The sequence below is a fragment of the Herpailurus yagouaroundi genome, unplaced genomic scaffold, assembly GCF_014898765.1.
Source record: "Herpailurus yagouaroundi ecotype Mexico unplaced genomic scaffold, PumYag 187, whole genome shotgun sequence".
Lineage (NCBI taxonomy): Eukaryota > Metazoa > Chordata > Mammalia > Carnivora > Felidae > Herpailurus > Herpailurus yagouaroundi.
Window position 1 is genome coordinate 4,515,942 of NW_024412418.1, and position 24,385 is coordinate 4,540,326.

At 36.8% G+C, this 24,385-nt stretch overlaps 2 protein-coding genes and 1 pseudogene across 2 annotated transcripts; all 3 read right to left on the reverse strand.

The window, feature by feature from the left end:
• Window positions 1–5,614: 5,614 nt before the first annotated feature.
• Window positions 5,615–6,559, reverse strand: LOC121043802 (olfactory receptor 5AL1-like; annotated as a pseudogene).
• Window positions 6,560–11,522: 4,963 nt separating this feature from the next.
• Window positions 11,523–12,482, reverse strand: LOC121043804 (olfactory receptor 1044). The gene has a single exon (XM_040495804.1). The coding sequence runs from the start codon at window positions 12,480–12,482 to the stop codon at window positions 11,523–11,525; it is 960 nt and encodes a 319-aa protein (XP_040351738.1).
• Window positions 12,483–23,114: 10,632 nt separating this feature from the next.
• Window positions 23,115–24,062, reverse strand: LOC121043805 (olfactory receptor 8J3-like). The gene has a single exon (XM_040495805.1). It carries the CDS (start codon window positions 24,060–24,062, stop codon window positions 23,115–23,117), a length of 948 nt encoding a protein of 315 aa, XP_040351739.1.
• Window positions 24,063–24,385: the final 323 nt, after the last annotated feature.

Sequence of the window (24,385 nt, forward strand, 5' to 3'; positions counted from 1 at the left end):
TCCAATCTTTCCTGTGTCTCTCTGTTCCTCACAGTTTGGCGTATGTAAACTTTTATAGACACGAACTTCATTTTTATGTTCTCCTGGTGTAATTCTTCAATGTCTTCCTATTCTTCTCAAGGTAAAAGCCTTTCTTCCACATGGCTGACATAACTCTTGAAAATCCGGTTCCTACATCTCAGATCAGGCTCATCTTTTGTGGTTCTCTTCGTATAGTGTTTATGTCACAGGTATTCCAAGCCACCATTGCTATTCGAATGTAAGCCAGAGTTTTATACACTTGTTTAAAAATGTCTATTTATTTTTGAGAGCGAGAGAGAGAGACAGAGAGAGGTGGGGGGCAGAGAGAGAGGGAGGGACAGATTCCGAAGCAGGCTCCAGGTTCTTAACTGTCAGCACAGAGTCCGCCGCGGGGCTCAAACCCAAGAGCCATGAGATCATGACCTGAGTGGAAGCCGGACCCTTGACTGAGTGAGCCACCCAGGTGCCCCAATTTTATACATGTTTCTAATCTCTGCGCAGAACACTTTCCCTTTGCCATCATTCCCTATGTCTGACTTTCCTCCCACTAAACTTCCAGTACCCTGTTGTGCTGCTTCTTCTTGGAGGCTTTCCTGACTTTTCAGGGTAGAGTAAGTGTTTCCCATCTATAGGTTTTTCATCCATTGATTTCTTCTTTGTAGCACTTGCCACACTATATGGTAACCAACGGTTAACATGTCTGTAACACATCCTAAACTTGAAACTGATATTGTTAAGCACTAATATTTGTATTTTGTGCCCAAGCGAATCACCTACCTTTTATAGTATCTAATACAAAGAAGATGATCAGTAACTCTGTTAGATGATTAAGTGAATAAAAGCTATAGATATATAAGTCCAAAGGCTTTCTCACTAAGATAGAACATATTTTTCCTATGATCTGATATTTTTCAATATTCAATACACTGCCATTCAGTTCAACCACAAACCTTCAAGTAGTCCAGTCTAGTGTACCCGTGCACCTGAAAGAAATCTTTGTGAAGCCAGTAGAATTTAAAATTACCTGGATATTATGAGATACCTTTCTATTATGTGTGTGTGGTCCCCCAGGAAGCTTTTTTTGGGTATTAAATTATTCTTAGCAAACATTGAAAAACAATATAATTATACATATTCAAGAGCAGACAATTATTTTATATTTAGGGTTTAGGGACAAAGTTATTTCCCTTGAAATGGTAGATCACTTTCTAGGTTATTAGTTAATGAAAGAATCTAGGGTAGAAGAACATTTTAATTATCTCTTTTGGGAAAACAGTTTGATTAATTGCTATCTCTGCTTTAATTTGTGTCACATTGGTTTCATAGTAAAATTATGATTTTTTAAAAAATAAACATTCAGTTCATGGTCTTCTATTTAGTAGCAGCTTTTGAAAGCCATCAGACAAAAATGAATTTCCCAGTTAGTCACATTGAAACCTTTCTTCTGAGATTAGTGTCTCAAATTGTGGTTATGATTGATATTTCAGTACAACTGCAAAGATTAATTTAAAAGAATGTGCATCTTCCTCTCTAGTCTCTAGGAGACCAAAGGCACACCAATCGTAGGTCAGTTGATACTTTGTTGTAGTCACTCCACGGAAACTGATGAACCTCTCTAACTGAATGTGCTTTAGTTGAAAACCGGTTGTGTCCACAGGACTGCGGTGGCTGTTTAGCCTCAGCAGCACCTAAGCAGAACAGAAAACAGAGGAGGTTACTGTACTCAGTAAGCAGAGCTCAAGATACTAATTCTGGATAATACTCCCCTTGATGAACCTTGGTATATATGTTATGTGTCTGGTTCTTGGGCTATTGGCGATGGCCTAGCTGTTTAAATGGTAAATTAGACCGCCTGCTGGTAAATTCAAGACATCCTTCTTTGTGGCCGTAAATAGTGGAAGCAAATAGCTATTGCTGATAAATTTGTCTTAGGCTTTATCCAAATTGGTTAAGATGGAGTCCATGCAATTACTAATACATCCTGCTGTACCTGGATTAATGTGTTGGGATAAGGGGACAAGTTATTGCAGAAGAGTCAGGAGAAAGACACCTACTTTTCTCAAAATACCGTGATTTATGGGGTTCGTTCACCTGCCTGTGTCTGGGATTCTGATAAGTCTGGTTGCGACTAATACCACAGGTTGACCTTATCCTGTTTCTTGGAGTCCTGTTGAGAGTTACCTTAATTAAACTGTATTGGGAAATTTGAACATATTTGGTTTCAACCCCTGTCAGATTGGCTATGAAACGGCGTATTCTTGGGTAAATTGTCCAGAAGCCAAGCCCATGTAGAAATGAAGGGTGGATGTAGACAGACAATTCTTCATGCGTTTCTTATGTTTCTGTCTTTTATTTATTTTTACTTTTTAATGTTTATTTATTTTTGAGAGAGAAAGATGGACTGTGAGCGGGGGAGGGTAGAGAGAGAGGGAGACAGAATCCAAAACATCCAGGCTCTGAGCTGTCAGCATAGAGCCTGATACTGGACTCGAACTCATGAAGCATGAGATCATGACCTGAGCCAAAGTTGGACGCTTAACCGACCCAGTGACCCAGGCGCCTCTCTTTCTGACTCTCTTTTAAGCAGACACCCTTTATTCCAGAATATTGTGTAAGCATGTTTATGTATGAAATGACTTTGGGAAATAGAAATGATGTCTTTCTTTGAGGGGAGGAAAGTTTTGTTTTACTGTGCAACTTATTAAAGATAATTTCTCCCTTCGGGGAATATTTTAAGCAGGCTTCTTTACATTACACAACACTATACAAAACCCTGAGTTCAGGGTTTCTCGGCAGTGACATAATCTTGCTTCGTGTCCACCATCAACCTGGGCTGCTCTACAACATCCGCTTGAGACTTTGGGGGACAAGGGTAACAGATACAAACATGGAATTCATGGAGCTTGCTGAGTCATGAGTAATAAAGTCCTCTGTCACTTTGGTGTCTTGGGTCTTGTGCCAGAATCTGTGAACTATAGAAGACTAACTTGTTGGCTAGAAGTGTGACAAAATTTCACACCCTTGACATTCTTTGACAGTTATATAGCTCTATTCAAGGGTAGCCATAAAAGACACTGGAGAAGCAAAACGCCCTGTAAGAACTTAATTCCAAGCAATGCACTTGGTTGTTGACTTTCCCCACAGAAGGGATATCCAGAAGTATGACTGTACTTCATGAGTAGTGGCTAACAGTTTGGCCTGAGGATCAGGGATTTGGAAGTAAGAAAATAAAAACTTCACACAAGTAGTTCTGGATAAGCGATATGGGGAGAGATTTTTCTGAATGTACCGATGCGGGGAGGTATATATGTTCATGGAATGGTCACTTAAGTTACTTTTACCAGAGAAGCTGCTTCATAGTCAAGCAACTATAAACATAATACTGAGCATGTAGTCCATTGTTATACTGAGCCACCTGCATCCTGATGCGATGTGCTCTTAAATAAGGTAGCCATGGCAGGATGGATAGTGGTCATTCTTTGGCTCAGTAAAAGACCCTGTACTCTCTTTGGCTGATTCCTGTACATGCACCACTCGGTGCTCAACCTGTCAATAGTAGAGAATAAACTCTGTGTCCAGTTTGACAATGTCCACACAGGAGCCAGCCAGACTTCTAGCGGCAAACTTGTTCTATTAGCCACTTCAAATATAGAAGAAACAACAGTGTGTCATCACCAGAATGGACCCTTATTGTGATTAGGGATTTCCCTTTCCTGCTCGCCATGCTTCTGAAAAAACAGGCAAGTTAGGGGAGTGTTGTCTTTCCTATTAAAATATTCTGAGCAACATGGCTTCTGAGCAAGAAGTTTACTTTATTTTTTTTATTTTTTTTTAATTTTTTTTTTCAACGTTTATTTATTTTTGGGACAGAGAGAGACAGAGCATGAACGGGGGAGGGGCAGAGAGAGAGAGGGAGACACAGAATCGGAAACAGGTTCCAGGCTCTGAGCCATCAGCCCAGAGCCTGATGCGGGGCTCGAACTCCCGGACCACGAGATCATGACCTGGCTGAAGTCGGACGCTTAACCGACTGCGCCACCCAGGCGCCCCTCAAGAAGTTTACTTTATAAAAAATGAAGCATGAAATATATTCACGAGCATGAAATTTGCTTGTCTTCCTCGACGTACTGCATGTGACAAAATTTTGCAATGGCCTGTTGCCGACTGATTAAAAGTGGCAGCTGTGTGTAACTTTAATGGGTAATTTTTCTCTTGGCCAGAATACAGAGGTCTCCAAATCAGAAGGTCATTAATAAAGTTTTCTCTTCCCACTCTTAAAATGAATAAACTTCCATCAAAATGTTTGTATTATTGGCACAAAGTTAGAGTTTTATAAGATTTACAAAGAATCTGAAACTGAAACACCAAAATGAGAAATGTGTTAAAAGATACCAATCAACTAAATACTAAAATTAAATAATAAATTCTGAGGTCATATTTTCATTTTAACTTTTTATTTTGACATAATTTCAGAATTACAGAAAAGATGCTTACATTTTACGAAGAATTCTTGTACATGCTTGACCCAGATTTCCCCAAATGTTAACATTTTACCACACTTTTTATCCTTAACTGTTTAATAACCAGTTGAAGACGTAATGCTTCATTTTCGTATATACTTTTCTGTCTATATTTACTAAAAGCAGGGGTATTCTTAAATGACGACAGTCCTATTATAAAAATAGGCAAGTTAACACTGGCACAGCATTACTATTTAAACCACAGACCTTATTCTGCTCTGAAGGACTTGTCTCATTTGCAAAAAATTGAGTTTGCTCTTTTAGTCTTTTTTTAATTATTTTTTAAGCTTTTATTTTATTTTTGAGAGACAGAGTGTGAGTGGGTGGGGGGGTGCAGAGAGAGAGGGAGATACAGAATCTGAAGCAGGCCCCAGGCTCTAAGTTGTCAGCACAGAGCCTGACTCAGGGATCGAACTCAGGAATGGTGAGATCATGATCTTAGCTGAAGTCAGACTTAACTGACTTAGCTGCCCAGGCCTCCCCTCTCTTTTAGTCTCTTTGTTAGGTGTTCCACCAGCATTGATGTCATTGTCCCCGTAAGGTCATCAGAACCAACAATTTTTTTCAGATTCATCTTACTGGGAGTACGTGTGTGTGTGCATGCATGTGCATGTACGTGTGTGTGTGTGTGCATGTGCACGTATGTGTGTGTGCTCATGTGTATTTTTTAGGCAATGTTAATAACTTTAATTGCTTTAGTGATCTGAAATAGATGTGCTTTTTACCAATGCCATGAGTTGGAGTGTTCCTCTATGGAAAAATTCCTCTATGGAAAAGAAATTTATTTTTAATGATCTATGGAACAAAATTTAACCCACTATTTGCAATTGAATTTATTTTATTTTCTTATCTTTCAATAATTTCGGGAGTCATAATTTTCATAATAATAGAAAATAAAATCAGAAAATTACTGTACACTCTATATCTATAGGAAAGCATGTTACTAATAGTATGCTAATGCAGAACACCCGAGAACTGTTTTTTTTAACGTTGTTTCTTTTGTTTTTGTTTTTGTTTCACATTTTTTGTTTCACATCCCGACTCTGAGGGCTTTCAGTTAGACCATAGGTCTTTTATTTTATAGCAAAGCACACCTTTTCTATAATTCTCTTCAAAGCATTTTGACTTCCTGGTTCCTCAGGCTGTATATCAAAGGATTCATCATGGGGATCACCACAATATAGAAAACAGAAGCTATTTTGTCAGTATCCAGAGAATGGCTTGTTTCGGCTGCATATAATGAAGATGACGGTACCATAAAATATGGTGATGAAGTCAGGTGGGAGGCACAAGTAGAAAATGCCTTTTGTCGGCCTTCAGCTGAATGAATCCTCAGAATGGCAAATAGAATGACTATGCAGGAGATGAGGACGATAAAGAGAGAGAAAAGGGTATTGAAAGCAGCAAGTGTGAACAATATCAGCTCTTTGATATCTTTATAATGGGTTTTACGGCAGGCCAGACCAACCAGGGCACATCATCACAGTAGAAGTGATTTATTATGTTTGCATTACAGAAAGGTAAGTGGAATGTTAGAATTGCCTGGAGGAATCCCACAGAAAAGCCATACAAATGTGTAGTGACCACCACTTGAATACAGACCCTTCTGTTCATGATAATGGTATAGAGTAAAGGTTTAGAAATGGCTACATACCTATCATACGCCATGATTGAGAGCATATACACTTCACAGACCACAAACATGATAAAGCAACACAACTGAGTGGCACAAGCAGGTAAGGATATTCTCTTAATTTCTTGGAGGAAGTTCACCAGGGTGTTAGGGAGGTGTAGCAAAAAGTAACAAAAGCTAGATTGCTGAGAAAAGAATACATGGGTGTGTGAAGCTGAGAACGGGTATAAATTAGCATAATTAACCCAAGATTACCTATGACACTAATTAAGTAGATCACTAGCAAGATCCCGAAAAGAAGGGCTTGAAGCTCTGGACTTTGTGTGAGTCCCAAGAGGATGAATTCAGTCACTTCCGAATTATTGCTTTCAGCCATGGAATACGTGTAGAAGCATTTCATATTCTTATCTGTGGAACATTCATGCTGGATAATCTTCCACTTCTGGCATTAAGAACTTAACTCATACTTATTTTATGGTGACCGGATTGGAAAGATAATCCTCACTGGTCCTGTGGGCCATTCTCAGGTTTCAATACCACCTGTTTTTAACTTCAACAGAGTTGCTCCAGGCAGAAATTCTAACATGTTTAGTGATGTAGGGAATTGTTGAAGACGAATGTCTTGAATTAAAATGTGGAATCTCATATACAATGAAAACCCAGTATTATAGGCATATCATTTTATCAACGATAAAAGAAATGGGGGCACATTTCAGAGTAATATATTAAGATTAAATACTAAACATTTCAACTCCACTGAGAAAACAATTATAAATCTGACTAGACATTATTCTTAGTGTACTAGCCAATGCAATAAAGGAAGGGGTAAAAATATTACTTATAAAGTACATGATATTGTATCTGTACCAGTTCAGTGGAAATATATATTTATTATTATTGTGGAAAAGTCTTCTGTTATAAATATAATGAAAATGATGCTATAATAAAAAATGTAACTTTCAATAAATGTGAAAATATAGTTTTTAAGATTTCATTTTAAATAATAAATTTAAAGCCTCGTGTTTGATTTAATATTTAACTTCACACAGTGTTGGCCCTATATGTTCCTGTTGTTTACGTTTGAGCTCAATAAATTCATAGTTTCACATATTTATTAGTTGAATGGTATTTGGGAAAGGAGAAAAGCCTTACAAGTTAATTCAGATATGTAATGCATGGTGGGTAACCCACAAATCTACTAAATAAAGCTATAAGAACAGTCTGGAGTTTTCTTTCTTTCTCCCTTTCTTCCTTTCTTTTGTTTTCTTTCTTTCTTTCTTTCTTTCTTTCTTTCTTTCTTTCTTTCTTTCTTTCTTTCTTCCTTTGATAGAGTGTGAGCAGGGGACACACACACACACACACACACACACACACACACACACAGAAAGAGAGAGAAAGAATCTCAAGTAGGCTCTGTACCACCAATGTAGAGCCCAACTGTGGGGCTTGAGCTCACAAACCATGAGATCATGACCTGAGCTAAAATTGGTCATATGCTTAACCAAGAGAGCCACTCAGGTGCCCCTGGACATTTCTCTAAAATGTAATGAAGACTTATTTATCCCTACAAATAGTAAACTGTGTTATAAGCTATAGAATGTAAAATAGAGTGGGACTCTGCCAGACCAGTGAATGTTTGTCAACTGGCGTTCAAAAAGTATTGATTTATAGCATCTGTTGTTTTTCTGATTTCTGTGGTATAAATATTCCGACTATTGCTGACTTCAGGCTACAAAGTTAAAGTCACGGAACCTGGAGTTGGGAAATAAATTCAGATGACAGCTTTTGCAAGCTGTTAAGAGAGAGTGGTAGTTATACAAAAATAAGTTGGTATTATAAGCAAAATCATAGAAAATATCATTTAATAAAACACATGCATATTATACCATATGCTAAAGAAATACTCAAATCAATGATGAGTCTCTTTTCATAATGCATTTCTATCTATAATTATAAGTGTCACTTACACTCATATGCTTATATTGATTAATTTCAAAGAGAAAAGGTTCATTTTACCAAATATGAAAGAATCAGCCAGCAATAGCTTGTTCGTTAGGTTGACCAAATTAAAAGATGATACTATCCGCGGTTGGTAAAGATGTGAGCAAACAAATATAGCCTTGCACAATCAAGGGAGGTGAAATTTGTGTTCATCTTTCTAGAAGGTAGTGTAATAGTAAGCATCAAAATTGTTTAAATTAGTCCTGCCGTTGATTGATACAATGGTTTTAATGCTAGGCAATTAGTGGAATAATAAAAGTATTCAAGTATATGAATGGTTTCATTTTTACTTCCCAAAACATGAAAGTTGTCAATACTCTGATAGTTACTCAGTTACTGCACATCTCAGTAAAATATTAGGTAGCCATTCAAAAGTTGAAACAAGCCTGGATTTATTATTTTTAAAAAATTTTTTAACATTTATTCATTTTTGAGAGACAGAGGGTCAGTGTGGGAGGGGCAGAGAGAGGGAGACACAGAATCCAAAACAGGCTCCAGGCTCTGAGCTGTCAGCACAGAGCCCCATGCGGGGCTCAAACCCACCGACTGTGAATGAGATCAGGACCTGAGCCGAAGTCAGACGTTCAATGGACTGAACCACTCGGGCACCCCCTGTGATATTGACAAATGTTCACAATACAGGATGTTAAAAAAGGGCAGCGGGCTAAACAGGTTATATAGTCATAAGTGATTTCTGTAGACACACATCACATTATGACCTACAGATCCTTCACACACGGAGGAAAACTATGCAAACCATAGATATCGCAATGTTAACAGTGGTTATATCTGTGAGATGGTATTGTGGCCTTTTCTTCCTTCCTATGCATTTTGACCATCCTTTACATTTCGCACTATACACTACTTCATTAAACTTGATTTCAATTTCAAATGTACGTTTCTGTTTTACCATGCATTCCATGTTTCTAAGGACTGACAACTTAATTTTTCATATTAGTTATTCCTGTAATTTGTGTTTATCTGGTGCCCATTTGGATGTGTGAAGTGTTTCTAATCATTTACCACTATAAATACCTTCATAATCCCACATTTTGGGGGGGAAATATTTCATTATAATACGTTGCCACGGTGGAATAATTTGTTAACAAATTGAAAACACTTCTCCTCAAAGAGGACAAAACTAATTTACAAAATCATCAAATTCTAAGTGAAAATCATGGTAACTATTTTTCCTCATATTAAAATTATATGACAAATCTTCACTTTTAATCTGAAGTTCTTAAATTTCACTTTATATAGTTTTCTGAATGTTTAACATTTTAAAAAGAAGAGTAAGAAATCTAAACATTGTCAGTTTAAAAAAGGTATTTATTCTGAATTTTTTTTTTATCCTTTGCCTTTTAAAATCCTATGGTAATAGATTGATTCATCAATACTTTTTTCATCTTCTTAACTGCTGAGGAAACTGAGGCATATGTAAGCATACTAAATTGTCTAAGATCTTTTCATTCAGCAAATGTTAGACTCACTATTCACATTCGGGCTTGTAGACTCCAAAGAATCCATGTTTGTTTTGTTTTGTTTTTTGTTTGGTTCTGTTTTAGTATACTCTACACCCAACATGGGGATCCAAACTCACAACCATGAGATTAAGAGTCACATGCTCTAACTGACTGAGCTAGTTATCTCCCTCAATCCATGCTTTTTAATAGCATAGTGGTGGCACAGTGAACCCACAGCCTGACAAGGCAGGAGATTGTGAAGTCAAAGATGTTAATGATAGGCTTTTGGTATATAGAATACAGACTCACAATCTGCTGCAGGAGTTTTGTAAAAAAAAAAACAGGGAGCACTGAAATGTTCAAATAGTAGATAAATGTGCTTCATGAAAAGACAAGGCATAAACTTTTGAGAACCTTGGATCAGAGTAGCCCTGTATCTCTATGATCCATCAAAATGTATAGTAAGATCAAAAGTGAACCCTGACCTAAGGCAAGTTTAAATATGATCTTCTCTCTCTAGCTCTTAATAACATCCTAGTTTTTTGTCATTAAGCATTAATATGACCCCTAGACTGAAAAGAAATATTTAATGATTTGCATGAGTGGCAAACTAAAAATCATTCTCTATGTCATTAAACATTATAAAATTATTGTTGCATTTATTTGAAACAGATGCATGCATATCTATATCTATATCTATTGTATATTATATGTCATATCTGTATATAGATATTATATAATCTATACATCTGTATCTATATCTATGTATCGATATCACAGTTATCAGTTGTGTGTGGTAACCCTTATTTATATATTGCTTCCTCAAGTTCATCAGTACAGCTGGAACTAGAACTCAGGTCTTTAGGTTCATAGAAGGAAGGAAGATATACAAGTACCCATTATTGACCGTTACCCTTTCCATGTTGTTTAATCCTTAAGAAGACTCCAAAATGAGTATCATTGTCCTCATTTAATTGATAAGCGAGTGAAAGCCCACACACAGGCTACATTGTCCAATGGGTTCCTTTTGTTTTAAGCTATACCTTGATTAATAAGGACCAACTTACTGAAGGTTTGCCCACTATGAATCATATGATCCTTGCTACTGGCCAAATGTTTATGATGTTTCCATTATTTTAAGTATATTTATATGGAATTTATATGGAATGGATGATGCCCTTGGGATGCTATCCCTGAACTGCCTAATTATTATTATTTTTTAATTTAGATAATTGGAAAAAATATAGTGAGCTCTCATAGGCTTAAAAAAAAAGCAGTTTACTGCTCTTTACAAAAAGAGTCTTTTGGGACCAAGCCAGGCTTACAGGTCAGTAGAAAGTTGTGTTAAATCAGTCACAAAGTAAAGTTAGGATGTAGTACTATTCTTTTTAATAAATGCAGTATGCTAAATTATAATATGGAACAGCTTTATATTGTCATATTTTTTCTAAGAAATTAGCAAGTCAGGAAAAGAATATTTATACCATGTATCATTGCTTTTTATGTGGGATACTGGTAATGTAGCCAGAGATTTCTGAACTGGGAATTTCCGAGAGGTGAAAAGTCTGAACTTTTGTCCATGTGTTGCCTGCAACTAGTTATGTAGATAACTAGAGGCTTTTTCATTTATTTGAGAATTGAGAAAATCAGTACTTCTCTATGGACCAAAAATTAATTATTCTTAATACATTTTCCATTGCAAAATGAGAATGGATATAAATTCTTACAGTTGTTTTCACATCTAAAATCTCATTTTAAGTGAAAATATTTTGAAAATTTCATTCTACAGTGAACACATATGCAGAAGTTGCATATTAAAAACAGACATTCTGATAGTTTTTAAAGAGCAGACCATGAAGAAAAGCCTGTTTAGATTTACTCAAGTTACTTCCTTAATTTAATGAACACAAAAGCCTGGTTTCTATTGGCAATGACCTTCTTCAGAGCATCTTTCACCTCCTTGTTCCTAAGGCTGTAGATCAAAGGGTTCAACATAGGAATGATCACTGTATAGAAGACTGAGGCCATCTTATCCGTGTCTAGGGAATGGTTTGAGCTTGGCTGTAAGTACATAAAGATAAGGGTCCCATAGAATATGGTGACCGCCAGCATGTGAGAGCCACACGTGGAGAAAGCCTTGCGCCTGCCCTCAGCTGAGCGCATCCTCAGGATGGCAGAAATAATGTACGTGTAGGAGACAAAGACGACCAGAAGGGAAGAACTGAACATGATCCCAGCACAGACAAAGATCCATAGCTGTTTGGAGTGAGTGTCTGAGCAGGTTAGCCTGAGGAGAGGCATGTCATCACAATAGAAATGATTGATGACATTGGAGTGGCAATAGGAGAGGCGAAAGGTGAGGATAGTATGAAATAGTGCAACCAGGAAGCTATAGCTGTAGGGGACAACCACAAGCTGAATGCAGATTCCTGGGGACATGACAACCAGGTAGAGGAGAGGGTTACAAATGGCCACGTACCTGTCATAGGCCATGGAAGCCAGTAGCAAGCATTCAGCAGTCATGAAGGCCAGGAAACAGCCTAATTGAGCAGCACATGCATTGAAGGAGATAACATTTTGTTTGTACAAGAAATTCCCAAGCATTTTAGGTGTAATGACAGAAGAGTAGCAAAAGTCAACAAATGCCAGGTTGCTAAGAAAGAAGTACATCGGTGTGTTGAGTCTTGAGTCTGTTCTAATGACTAGGATCAAGCTGAGGTTACCAACTACTGTGAAGAGGTAGATAGATAAGAAAACCACAAAGAAGGGCGTCTTTAATTCCTTTCGATCTGTGAGGCCCGTGAGAATAAAATCCTTTACGTGGGTGCAATTTATCTGAGCCATATCTTTCCAAGGCTTCTGCATAGGAAAGCAGAGAAAAGAGTTACATTCAAGTTGCTGCTCCTATGAGTAGTAATTTTATACTTTACTGTCTTGTGAAGAGGTTTAGTTGCCAAAATAGTGATTGTTAGCATATTGTGATTCTGGGAATGAGATGGAGAACAGAAAGAAATATATGCGGGAAAGGCATATTTCCCTTCTCTCAAATCCATTGTCTATAGAAAGATGGGACCCATGGAATAGTCCACATTGTTGTCCCAAAGCTGACAGAAAAATGGTTTGTATTTTTTATCTTACTTTAATAATTTGTCACTTAAAGTCCCTTCTAGGTTGCAGAATAATCTTCATAGTTATATTAACAATTCAAATACTAAAAATGGGTAGAGAGGGTACAGTGAGATGTTTATTGGTCTCATTTGATCTTGCTAGACCTTTATGTAAAAACCATATTGTAATGCCCACTTTACACACGAGGAAGAGGAAACTGAAGTAGTAACACCTGAAACAAAAGCAGATAACTGGTCTGAGTATAGGTAGTTTGGTTTCACACTCGTATGTTTTTCACTCAGGAGACCATATCTCATCATTTTCAAATTTTGCTTTCTATCATACTGCCCACACATCACTATCTCTGAAACATGAACCTACATGATCCAAGGGAATGAACCCTCACAAATTTTACAATATATTTCGAATGAAAATAAACTGATATTTGCTTTCCAAGAGATTTGAAAATGTATGTCTCTTTATAAGTCAATTTATGTTTCTTTCAATTCTTTTTACCTTTTATTAAGGAAATATAAATTTAAATTATGTTTTTGTATTCATCCTCATTTTCTTACCTTAGGTTGGATATTTATTTTTCTTATTCATTTTGACTGACTTTCCTAATTGAACTATTGAACATCTAAATATAATTTGTGGAAATCTATTGTAGGAAAGCATAAGAATTATAGAACTGTGTTCATACTGTTAAATGTCATCTCTCTTCTCCTTTTCTTCTCCCTCTCTCTTTCTCTCCCTCTCTCTCTGACTGTCTCTCACTCTCCCTCTCTCCCTCTTTTTCTCTCCTTCTATCTCTCTGTCTCATCTTTATACCTGAGAAATGAAAACAAATCTTTCTTAGATAAACTCATGCAAACTGCTTTAGACACTCTGGAAATTGAACAGGGAATAAATATACAAATCTAATAAAAACTTATGTTTCTTCAAATTTTATCCAGAGTTTACTAATAGCTCTTTTGTAGCTCTTACAACTATTATTCAACTTATCCAAAAACGCATTTTAGTTATTTTTTGTTTGTTTCAATCAGTATGTTTATTGGGAAACACTGTGGGGTAAGTAAAAACTTTTAAGAAATACTTATTTACTTTAATTTTATCATAAATAAATTGTATATTCCTTTCTAAAACATTAATATTCATGGAGTTTTAATGTCTAATTACAGCAAGATGGAAATTGATATAAATAAGAATTAGCAACCCATCTATTCCAGATATCTAATTTTCATATTAAAAATGAAAGTCAATCTAAGCAAAATGTTTTTTTAAAAGGAGAAAGGAACGAGAAAGGGAAAATAATGGGGTGCCTGGAGGCTCAGTTGATTGAGTTTCCAACTCTTGATTTTGGCTCAGGTCATGATCCCAGCATTGTGGATTCAGCTCTGAGTTGGGCTCCATGCTCAGGACTTAAGATTCATTCTCTCTCTCTCTTCTTCTGCCCCTCTCCCCCCACACTCTAAAAAGGGGGGGGGGGAGGCAGTAAAATAAAATTTTTATTTATTGGTCTGCTCATAAAAGATCTTTCTGTAGACTATTAGCTTTCAGACTCAACATTTTTGTGTCAGAAACCACAGAAATAAATAGTTATTACATGATGGCAATGAAATTAATAAATATATCCAGAATGATACTCTCATTACCGGGCATGCACTTACCTTGCATGTTCTTTTGTGTTCGAATAGAAACTGTTCTACATATCATATGAAGAGTTAATACCCAAAATCTATAAAGAACTTCTCAAACTCAACACCCGAAAAACAAAGAATCTGGTGAAGAAATGGGCAAAAGACATGAATAGACACTTCACCAAAGAAGACATCCAGATGGCCAACTGACACATGAGAAAATGCTCCACATCACTCATCATCATGGAAATACAAATCAAAACCACAATGGGATACCACCTCACACCTGTCAGAATGGCTAACATTAACAACTCAGGCAACAATAGATGTTGGTGAGGATGTGGAGAAAGAGGATCTCTTTTGAATTGCTGGTGGGAATGCAAGCTGGTGCAGCCACTCTGGAAAACAGTATGGAGGTTCCTCAAAAAACTAAAACTAGAACTACCCTATGACCCCGCAATTGCACTATTAGGCATTTATCCACGGGATACAGGTGTGCTGTTTCGAAGGGGCACATGCACCCAATGTTTATTGCAGCGCTATCAATAATAACCAAAGTATGGAAAGAGCCCAAATGTCTATTGATGGATGAATGGATAAAGAAGATGTGGTATATATATATATATATATATATATATATATATATATATATATATATACACAATGAAGTATTCCTCAGCAATCAAAAAGAATGAAATCTTGCCATTTGCAACCATGTGGATGGAACTTAGGCTAAGTGAAATTAGTCAGTCAGAGAAAGACAAATATCATACAACTACACTCATATGAGTACCTTAAGACACAGAACACATGAACATAAGGGAAGGGAAGCAAAAATAACGTAAAAACAGGGAGGAGGACAAAACATAAGAGACTCTTAAATATGGAGAACAAACAGAGGGTTACTGGAGGGGTTGTGGGAGGGGGGATGGGCTAAATGGGTAAGGGACATTAACGAATATACTCCTGAAATCATTGCTGCACTATATGCTAACTAATTTGGATGTAAATTTAAAAAATTAGAAAAATATATAACTACAAAAAATATTTCAAACAAAGAACCTGTTCTAATTAATTGAAATATTACAGTTAAGATTCTAAAAATGGAATCATGATCTACTTACTAGTAGTTACAACACAGTTCCAAAAGCTACACGCTAGCATAACACACACCATCACCAATCTCACTAATCTGAGTAGATGAGCAATTTACCTATAAACAGATCTAAGCAACACCTCCCATCCTGATCAATAAGCAAGACTGTGCACATTCCACCCTTTTCTTGGTTATGTCCAACTGCTACTCCCTTAGGAGCCTATCTCAATTAACTCATTCACTCTTTCAATAATATATATTGAGAACCATTCATTTCCAAGCACTACTGTCTGAAAACCGAGCAGCCAAAGAATAGGCAGTAGACTAGACTGGAAAGAAAGCTTTACCTCAATTTCCTTTATTTTTCTGGTCTCTTTTCTTCTCAATTGTTTTGCTTCACTACAACACACAAAATTCTGACATTTGTACAGACAAACCATTTTACTTTGTATTAAAAGTAAAGCATGAATTATATTTAAAAGTATATGTAAACTTTTATAATCTCATCCCTTAATATCTTTATAATCACAATTCCATTCAATTCTCTCTACGAGCAGTGGACATCCACTGGTCCAGTTAATCAAACTGGTCTCCACTTGTCAATAACAGCATGCCCTTCCTTGCTTCTCTACTTTGTTCTTGCCATTTCCAGTGCAGTAAAACCTTGGTTTGCAAGCATAACTCATTCCAGAAATAGGCTTGTAATTTAAAGCACTTGTTTATCAAAGTGAATTTCCCCTTAAGAAATAGTGGAAACTCAGATGATTCATTGTCAAACTCCAAAATATTCATATAAAAAATGAATTACAATACTGTAATATAATACAGAATAATAAAGAAAATACAAAATATAAAGACAAATAAACAATTAACCTGCATTTACCTTTGAAAACCTTCTTGGTTGATGTGAGGGAGATGAATGACAGGAGGGTTATTGTCTGGGACAACTTTCACTACAACTAACGGAACCACTGCTATCTATTGGCTCGATGGAATCTTTATTTTCCTGCAACTTTAACAAAGAACTTTTTTTTTTCAACGTTTTATTTATTTTTGGGACAGAGAGAGACAGAGCATGAACGGGGGAGGGGCAGAGAGAGAGGGAGACACAGAATCGGAAACAGGCTCCAGGCTCTGAGCCATCAGCCCAGAGCCCGACGCGGGCTCGAACTCACGGACCGCGAGATCGTGACCTGGCTGAAGTCGGACGCTTAACCGACTGCGCCACCCAGGCGCCCCAACAAAGAACTTATCCAATGATCTAGAATGAAGCAAAACATTCCCAAGCTTAGTCTTGTATGGAAAAGCAAAGGACTGTCCGTAGGTGCTTCGAAGTGACAAAAAATACACTAGCGCCAGTTGTGGGCTCCATCCAACGTTCTGAAAAATCACTGATTTCTGCCAGGCACCAGAGCCTGAGACTGAGCATCCAAGCATGGGAGATGATCACCCACAATCCCACAGTGAGAGAGAGAGAGAGAGAGAGATTGAAGATCCTTTGGCTTATTCGTGATCATGTTACTTTCAGCATCATGTACTGCTTGCATTGCAAGACATCACTCATTTATCAAATTAAATTATTATAAATGTTTGCTCATCTTGTGGAACACTCACAGAGCAAGTTACTTGCAATCCAAGGTTTTACTGTACTCTTCTTTACAAGAAAAATGGATGATGAAAGGAACATTCTTTTATCCTTAATGCCTGTTGAAACATCATCTATTCTGTGAAGAGCTACTTCCCATGTTAACATATTTCATATGTTTTTTCTAGAATCACTTGAGACATAATTCATTTATAGTTCTCGCCACGTGTATAACGACCATCTGTATCCATACGTCTTCCTTTTCTAGATGTTAGTTAGACATTTTAAAATTGAGAGCCATGATGGTTTTTTGTCATTTCTTAGTGCAGTCTCTTCTACATGTTAGATAATAAAGAAATAAATAGTAACATTCGGTTAACTATTTTAAGATTAATATCATAATAATTATATTTGAATATTTCTTCCTCTTATTCTTATGTTACAGTCATTGCTTTGGAAAATATTTCTAAAGACACACTGGTGATCTTTGTCCAATATACTCCCCACTAATCCTGCGTGAATTCTCTAGCTATAATAAATGCAGGGACACAGTTTTGGCATAGATTATAATCCGATAAATCACGGGCCTGATTTTTCCAAATTTCTTCAGAGATTCTGAAATGAAATTTTTATTTTCTTTAATCTGAAAAGAAATTATATATATGAAATAAAATACATATAAAATATATAATCTAAAAATAAAAATATGTATAAATAAATATATATTTAAATCTAAAATGAAACACATAAATATAAATATAAATAAATATAAATATGTCTAATGTAAAATCAGAGAAAACAGTTTACTTTTATTTTACAAAATGCACTAGTCCATCATGTTATACTCTAATTAAAAAAAATTTTCACATTTATTTATTTGAGAGAGACAGAGCGTGAGTGGGGGAGGGGCAGAGAGAGAGAGAGGGAGACAGAATCCGAAGCAGGCTCCGGGCTCTCAGCTGTTGTCAGCACAGAGCCCAATGTGGGGCATGAACTCACAGACCATGAAATCATGACCTGAGCTGAGGTCAGATGCTTAACCGACTGAGCCACCCAGGCACCCTCTATTTAATTTTTAAAATTCTTATCTTGAGCTGCTACAGGATTGTTAATAAGTCAATAAGTCAAAGCCCACCATTTTGAAATATATTCTTCTTATCTACCCAGGTAGAAGGCACTCCTCTTTCTTCACACAATGGGTCTGAATAGCAGGTGACTGCACGTATTTATTAGTGTCTCTGTCCCAAAAGATCTTGCCTCACAGCATGATGCAAGCAAGATTATTAGAAAAATTACAGTCCCTGTTCAATTGATACCTCGAGAAAGCTTTGAAGGTTTATTGATGTGATTCTCTGTTTTTAAAGAACTGCATATCTGTATCTCTGCCATTAGTATAGTATTATTGCTCTAAGGTTCTCCTAACTCTTAAAATATTATGATTAGTTAATTTTTAAACATTATTTTTGTGGTAGTAGATGATTAGTGTCAATCTTTGAGATTTAAAGGGCAGGTGTGAATTACATTTTTAAAACTCTCATAACTTCCTGTGATATGAGTATCTATTTCCTTTAAGGACCTCCCCCTTAATACTGTATGCACAGGGCATTTGGTAAAAGCTCTGGGCATTAGTTTCCACCCTAGTCACTTTGACCTAGATGATGAATAAGAAATATGTTGCCAATGGTGCATGGGGAATGAAGTGTGGATATGTGAATTTTATATACTAGCTATGAATTTAAAATTTTCTCCTATCCTTTGAGCAAAAAGTTAACTATAACACTGGGCTGCGATATAATGAAGAAGGGGATGGAGTCTTACATTTCTTTTCCATGATGTATTAAAAAGACACTGTGAAGGAGAAAATATAGCAAAGGCTTAAAAATCACATGCTGCTTACATTGTGTAAATGATGATCAAGCTAGGGAAAGATCAAGATAGGGAATTGTATGTGTTTGAACTACATGCTCCAGATATTAAATAATACTTTGAATGTATACTGCCTTTTTCTTCCCCGTCTCTGTTTGGGGAGCACATCTGGTACAATTGGCTAAATATCCCATCTCTACTTGTGTCTTGTTATAAAATGCTGCGACTTGAGGTTTGGTATTGAGATGCTTGTCCATTATGTACAGTACAACACTTAAAAACAAACTAACAAAATCCTGAGGAGCAGTGATTCTGAACAAGGCATTCAATGCTGAATGTAATTAAAAGGACACTCTTACTAATGAATCAGAAATATTTGTTTATTTTTTAAATGTTTATTTATTTTTGAGAGAGAGAGAGAGAGAGACAGAGTATGAGCAGGGAAGGGGCCGAGAGATGGGGAGGCACAGAATCCGAACGCTCCAGGCTCTGAGCTGTCAGCACAGAGCCGGATGCAGGGCTCGAACTCGGGAACCATGAGATCATGACCCGAACCAAAGTCAGACACTTAACTGACCGAGCCACCCAGGCACCTCTGAATCAGAAATATTTAAAGAGTATGGGGCACCTCGGTTAAGTGTCTGACTACAGCTCAGGTCATGACCTCATGGTTCCTGAGTTCGAACCCCGCATCTGGCTCTGTACTGATAGCTCAGACCCTGGAGCCTGCTTTGAATTCTGTGTCTCCCTCTCTCTCTGCTCCTCCCCCATTCATGCGCTGTCTCTCTCTGTCTCTCAAAAATAAATAAACATTAAAAAATAAAAAGAAATATGTAAAGAGTTCAGAAATTACATTCGATTCCTCAATTCTTTTTTTTAATCTTAAAATATTGTATCAGGTAAAACAATTAAATAAAATACAACTGATAGAAGACATTTTATAAATGGTCATGGAAAACCATACCTACATTTTATATGGGAATCCAGAAACTTTATTCCATGAATCCTGCATGTACATTTACCCTATGGTCCTGTTTAATGTCAATCCATACCTTCCTATTCAGACTTGTAGCAATCACTGTCAGTATCCATAAGTATTTCATGGCTTAGCTCCTCCTAAGCGTCCATTTCCTCACTCATGTCTCATCACAAACAAGATTTATAAGGCATAGTGTCTGTGAATAAATGTATAATAAAACCATGCTCAGTGAACAGAACTTGGCTGATCAGACAAGTGTAGTAAATTAAGGATTTCCATCTTGTAACATTAGACTAGATCAATAATATTTTAACATCAACAGTGGGTGCATACTAAAAGACTCTACATGGGACGAATGGGTGGCTCAGTCAGTTAAGCATCTGACTCTTGATTTCAGCTCAGGTCATGATCTCATGGTTCAAGAGTTGAAGCCACATGTCGGGCTCTATGATGAGTGCAGAGACTGCTTGGGATTCTCTCTCTCTCTCTGCCTCTCCCCTGCTCATGTTCTATCTCTCTCTCTCTCTCAAAATAAATAAATAAACTTAAAAAAATAAAAGGCTACATAATTTTATTCTTTCCTATTATTTAGTGGATCTATACATTCCCATACCTAAGTTCAGGGTAATAAGAAGATTCCAAAGGACTTTGTGTTCTCCTTGCTTACTAAAGCATCTGCTCTAGCTGTCCATTCTAAAACTAGGACCATTCATCAATAATTTTACAACAAATTAAAGGAAACAAGGGACAATGCAAAGTATCCACTAAAGGCTTTGTCACGATGTTAGTATAACTGATAAAAGAAAACATTTTCGGGGAGCCTGGGTGTCTCAACTGACTAAGCATCTGCCTCTTAACCTTGGTTTGGGATTCTCTCTCTGCCTCTCTCCCCCCTACTCCACTCCCTCTCTGTCTCTCTCTCTCTCAAAATAAATAAACTTAAAAAAAAAACCAACATTTCTCTGGGATGCCTCAAATTTCTTCTCCCCAAATTGGGTAGTTTAGAAAGAATTTAACTTAATTAGGGAGGAAATTAGTAGGGAAGAGTTTAAAAAGGATTTGAGGGGGCAGGTAATCTAAGGATACCTCAATTACAATTCTTTCATGTCTATGAGTCTAATTTTGTTTTGTAGGATTGCATTTCTTTTCTTATATCATAATTCTTATGCCTAAATATTTAGTGCCTATACTTGAAGAAGATCTTCAACACTGGAATTCATTTATAAGTAATGTGAACATACCCATAGCAGGTTAACATGATTTTCCATATACAGGCATACCTCAAAGATTTTGAAGGTTAGGTTGCACACCACTGTTATAAATAAAGTATCACAATAAAGCAAATCAAATGAATTTTTTTTTGTTTTCCTAAGGCATATAAAAAGTACGTTTACACTATAGTCTATTAAGTGTGCAATAGCAGTATGTCTAAAAAACAATGTACATAACTTAATTTAAAAAAACTTTATTGCTAAAATACGCTAACCATCAATGGAACTTTCAGTAATTCATAACCACTGGCCACAGATTACCATAACAAATGTTTGGAATATCACAAGAATTACCAAAATGTGCTAGAGACACAAAGTAAGCAAATGCTTTTGGAAAAATCATGCTGCTAGACTTGCTCAAAACAGGGTTGCCACAAACATTTTTAAAAACAGGAATGTCTGTGAGGTGCAATAAAGCAAAATGCAATGAAATGACAGATGCCCATATCTCTTCCAGTTTAGTTCTTTGACAATTTGTCAAGACTCATTCCTAAGGGTAAGTGTCGAAATCAGCCATAGAGCTGATTAAAATATGGATTTATTAACCTTTTTCTGGTGATGCTGGTTCAATAGGTCCATAATACCATCTGGTTATCTCTATTCAAAATTGTACAATAGAGACTGGTGTATACTCACTGATCAAAAACTCTCAAAAAACAGCAAAAAAGTCTATTACAACAACAAAAATTTCCCTCTAATGATACAAGGAATTCTCACAAACATGATCCCTGGAATGTCTAATGATATCACAGTACAGGACGTATATTATACACAGTAAAGAAGACTGAGAGAATAGGGAAAAAAGAAAATCCTCCAGTAAATTTATGAATCAACATGAAAATATCAATGGCTGTCCTCTGGGTCTTTCACTGAAAAGTTATATAAATTATATTAATTTCATTAAAATAATTTCAATCAGGGGCGCGGGGGTGGCTCAGTTGGTTAAGTGTCCAACTTCAGCTCAGGTCATGATCTCACAGCTGAGGAGTTCGAGCCCCGTGTTGGGTTCTGTGCTGACAGCTCAGAGCCTGGAGCCTGCTTCAGATTCTGTGTCTCCCTCTGTCTTTATCCCTCCCCTGCTCAAGCTCTGTCTCTCTCTTTCAAAAATAAATAAACATTAAAAAAATTAAAAGTTAAAGTTTTTTTAATTAAAAATAAAATCAAATAATGTCAATCATATTTAGTGTTCAGAATGTAAATTCATCAGTATTATATGTTTTTTTTAATCAGACAATAGTAAGGAGTTTTATTTTAAATATATTTTTCAGTTTAATTTTATTCACTTGGCTTTGAAGAGGATTTTAACTATCTGGATTATAGTTCTTCAAAACGCAGTGATCCACTATACCCCAACATACCCAGGTACAAAGCAAAAACAGAAACCAAAGGATAAGAAGGATCAATTTACTTCTCTCAGCTGTATTTTATTACTTTGTTCAAGTTTATTTACTTTTTTTAAGCATATGTCTCTCCCAATTCCTGGAAATATTTCTTTAAAATTTTTCTGTTAACATTTATTTATTATTGAGAGACAGAGAGACACAGAGCGTGAGCAGGGGAGGGGGAGACACAGAATCCGAAGCAGGACCCAGCCTCTCAGCTGTCATCACAGAGACCGACTCGGGGCTTGAACTCACAAACTGTGAGATCATGACTGGAGCCGAAGTCGGTCGCCCAACTGATTGAGCCACTCAGGTGCCCCGAAATATTTCTTTTAAAATTGGGTATGAAGTTAGTGAGCAATGTTTGTTTCTGTAACAACCTCACATTTCAAAGAACTTGAGTTGACTTTTTAATTCAATGCTTCCCAAATCCTAGCTCCTTTTAATTCCTGGGATTAATTGTAAACCTATGTCAGCCACCTGTTTGCTTTCTCCGACATATGGTAACCTATCTTAACCATCTCATCATTGACCTATAGAGCTCTAAAATTACACTGATTTTAAGGAATAGCATGAAATTGTTAGAAATCTCTGTAAGGCGGCCTTCACATCCTTATTCCGCAGGCTGTAGATCATGGGATTCAACATGGGGATCACCAGTGTATAAAACACGGAAGCAATTTTATCAGTGTCCAATGAGTAGTTAGTTTGAGGCTGCAAATACATGAAGAGAAGGGTCCCATAGAACACAGTGACAGCCATCATATGTGAAGCACATGTGGAAAAGGCTTTTTTCCTTCCTTCTGATGAACGCATCCTTAGAATGGACAATACAATGTTGAAATAAGATACTACAACTATTATCAAGGATAAGACCAAATTTGTAGCTGCGGATATAAATACTATTGTCTCTGGAAGGTAAGTATCAGAGCAGGACAATGTTAACAGTGGGACAATATCACAGAAGAAATGATTGATTACATTGGAGGAGCAATAAGACAGAGAAAATATACAATATGAAACCACAATACCTGTGGAAAAGCCATAGAGGTATGTGAGGGATACCAGCAGAAGGCAGATCTGTGGAGATACCACCACCATGTAAAGCAGGGGGTTACAAATGGCCACATAGCGGTCATAAGCCATCACAGCTAACGTGAGCACCTCGGCTACAATGAAAAATAAGAACCCTCCCAGTTGGGTGGCGCATTCATAGTATGAGGTGGTTTTCTTCTGTACTAAAAAATTGATCAGCATTTTAGGGGCAATGACAGTAGAATCGCCAAGATTGATGATAGCCAAATGGCGCAGGAAGAAGTACATGGGGGTTTGAAGTTGAGAGTCAACACTGGTGAGGGTGATGATGCCCAGATTCCCTGCCATGGTCAGCCCATAGATCACCAGGAAAACAAAGAAGAGTGGAATCTGGAGCTCTGGGCGGTCTGAGACTCCCATGAGAATGAACTCAGTCACCAGGGTGAGGTTCCCTGGAGCCATGTAAGCGTTTGGAAACTCATCTGTTTGGAGAAGAAAAGGAGAAGTGGTTACAAACTCTAAAGATTTATTTTTTAGGACTTTCATTAGGCAGTAAGGGTAATTCCTTAGGTGAGATTTCCTGGAATGATGTATGAATCTAACTCGGTTATTGAAATCAAGGTGCTAGGACTAGTAAATAAACTACAGTCATTTGGAAGAGAGAAAAAGCAAGTGCAGCAAATTAAATAGATGACCCAGCTTCATTCATTATTGGAGGATTTCCTTCCTCACATTCTTGTTCAGTTTTGAATATCTTATTAGCTTGCCAGGTATTTGAAGCCATG

Coding starts and splice junctions, on each gene's coding strand:
- LOC121043805 (XM_040495805.1), bottom strand. CDS start 24,062: ATGGCTCCAGGGAACCTCACCCTGGTGACTGAGTTCATTCTCATGGGA.
- LOC121043804 (XM_040495804.1), bottom strand. CDS start 12,482: ATGGCTCAGATAAATTGCACCCACGTAAAGGATTTTATTCTCACGGGC.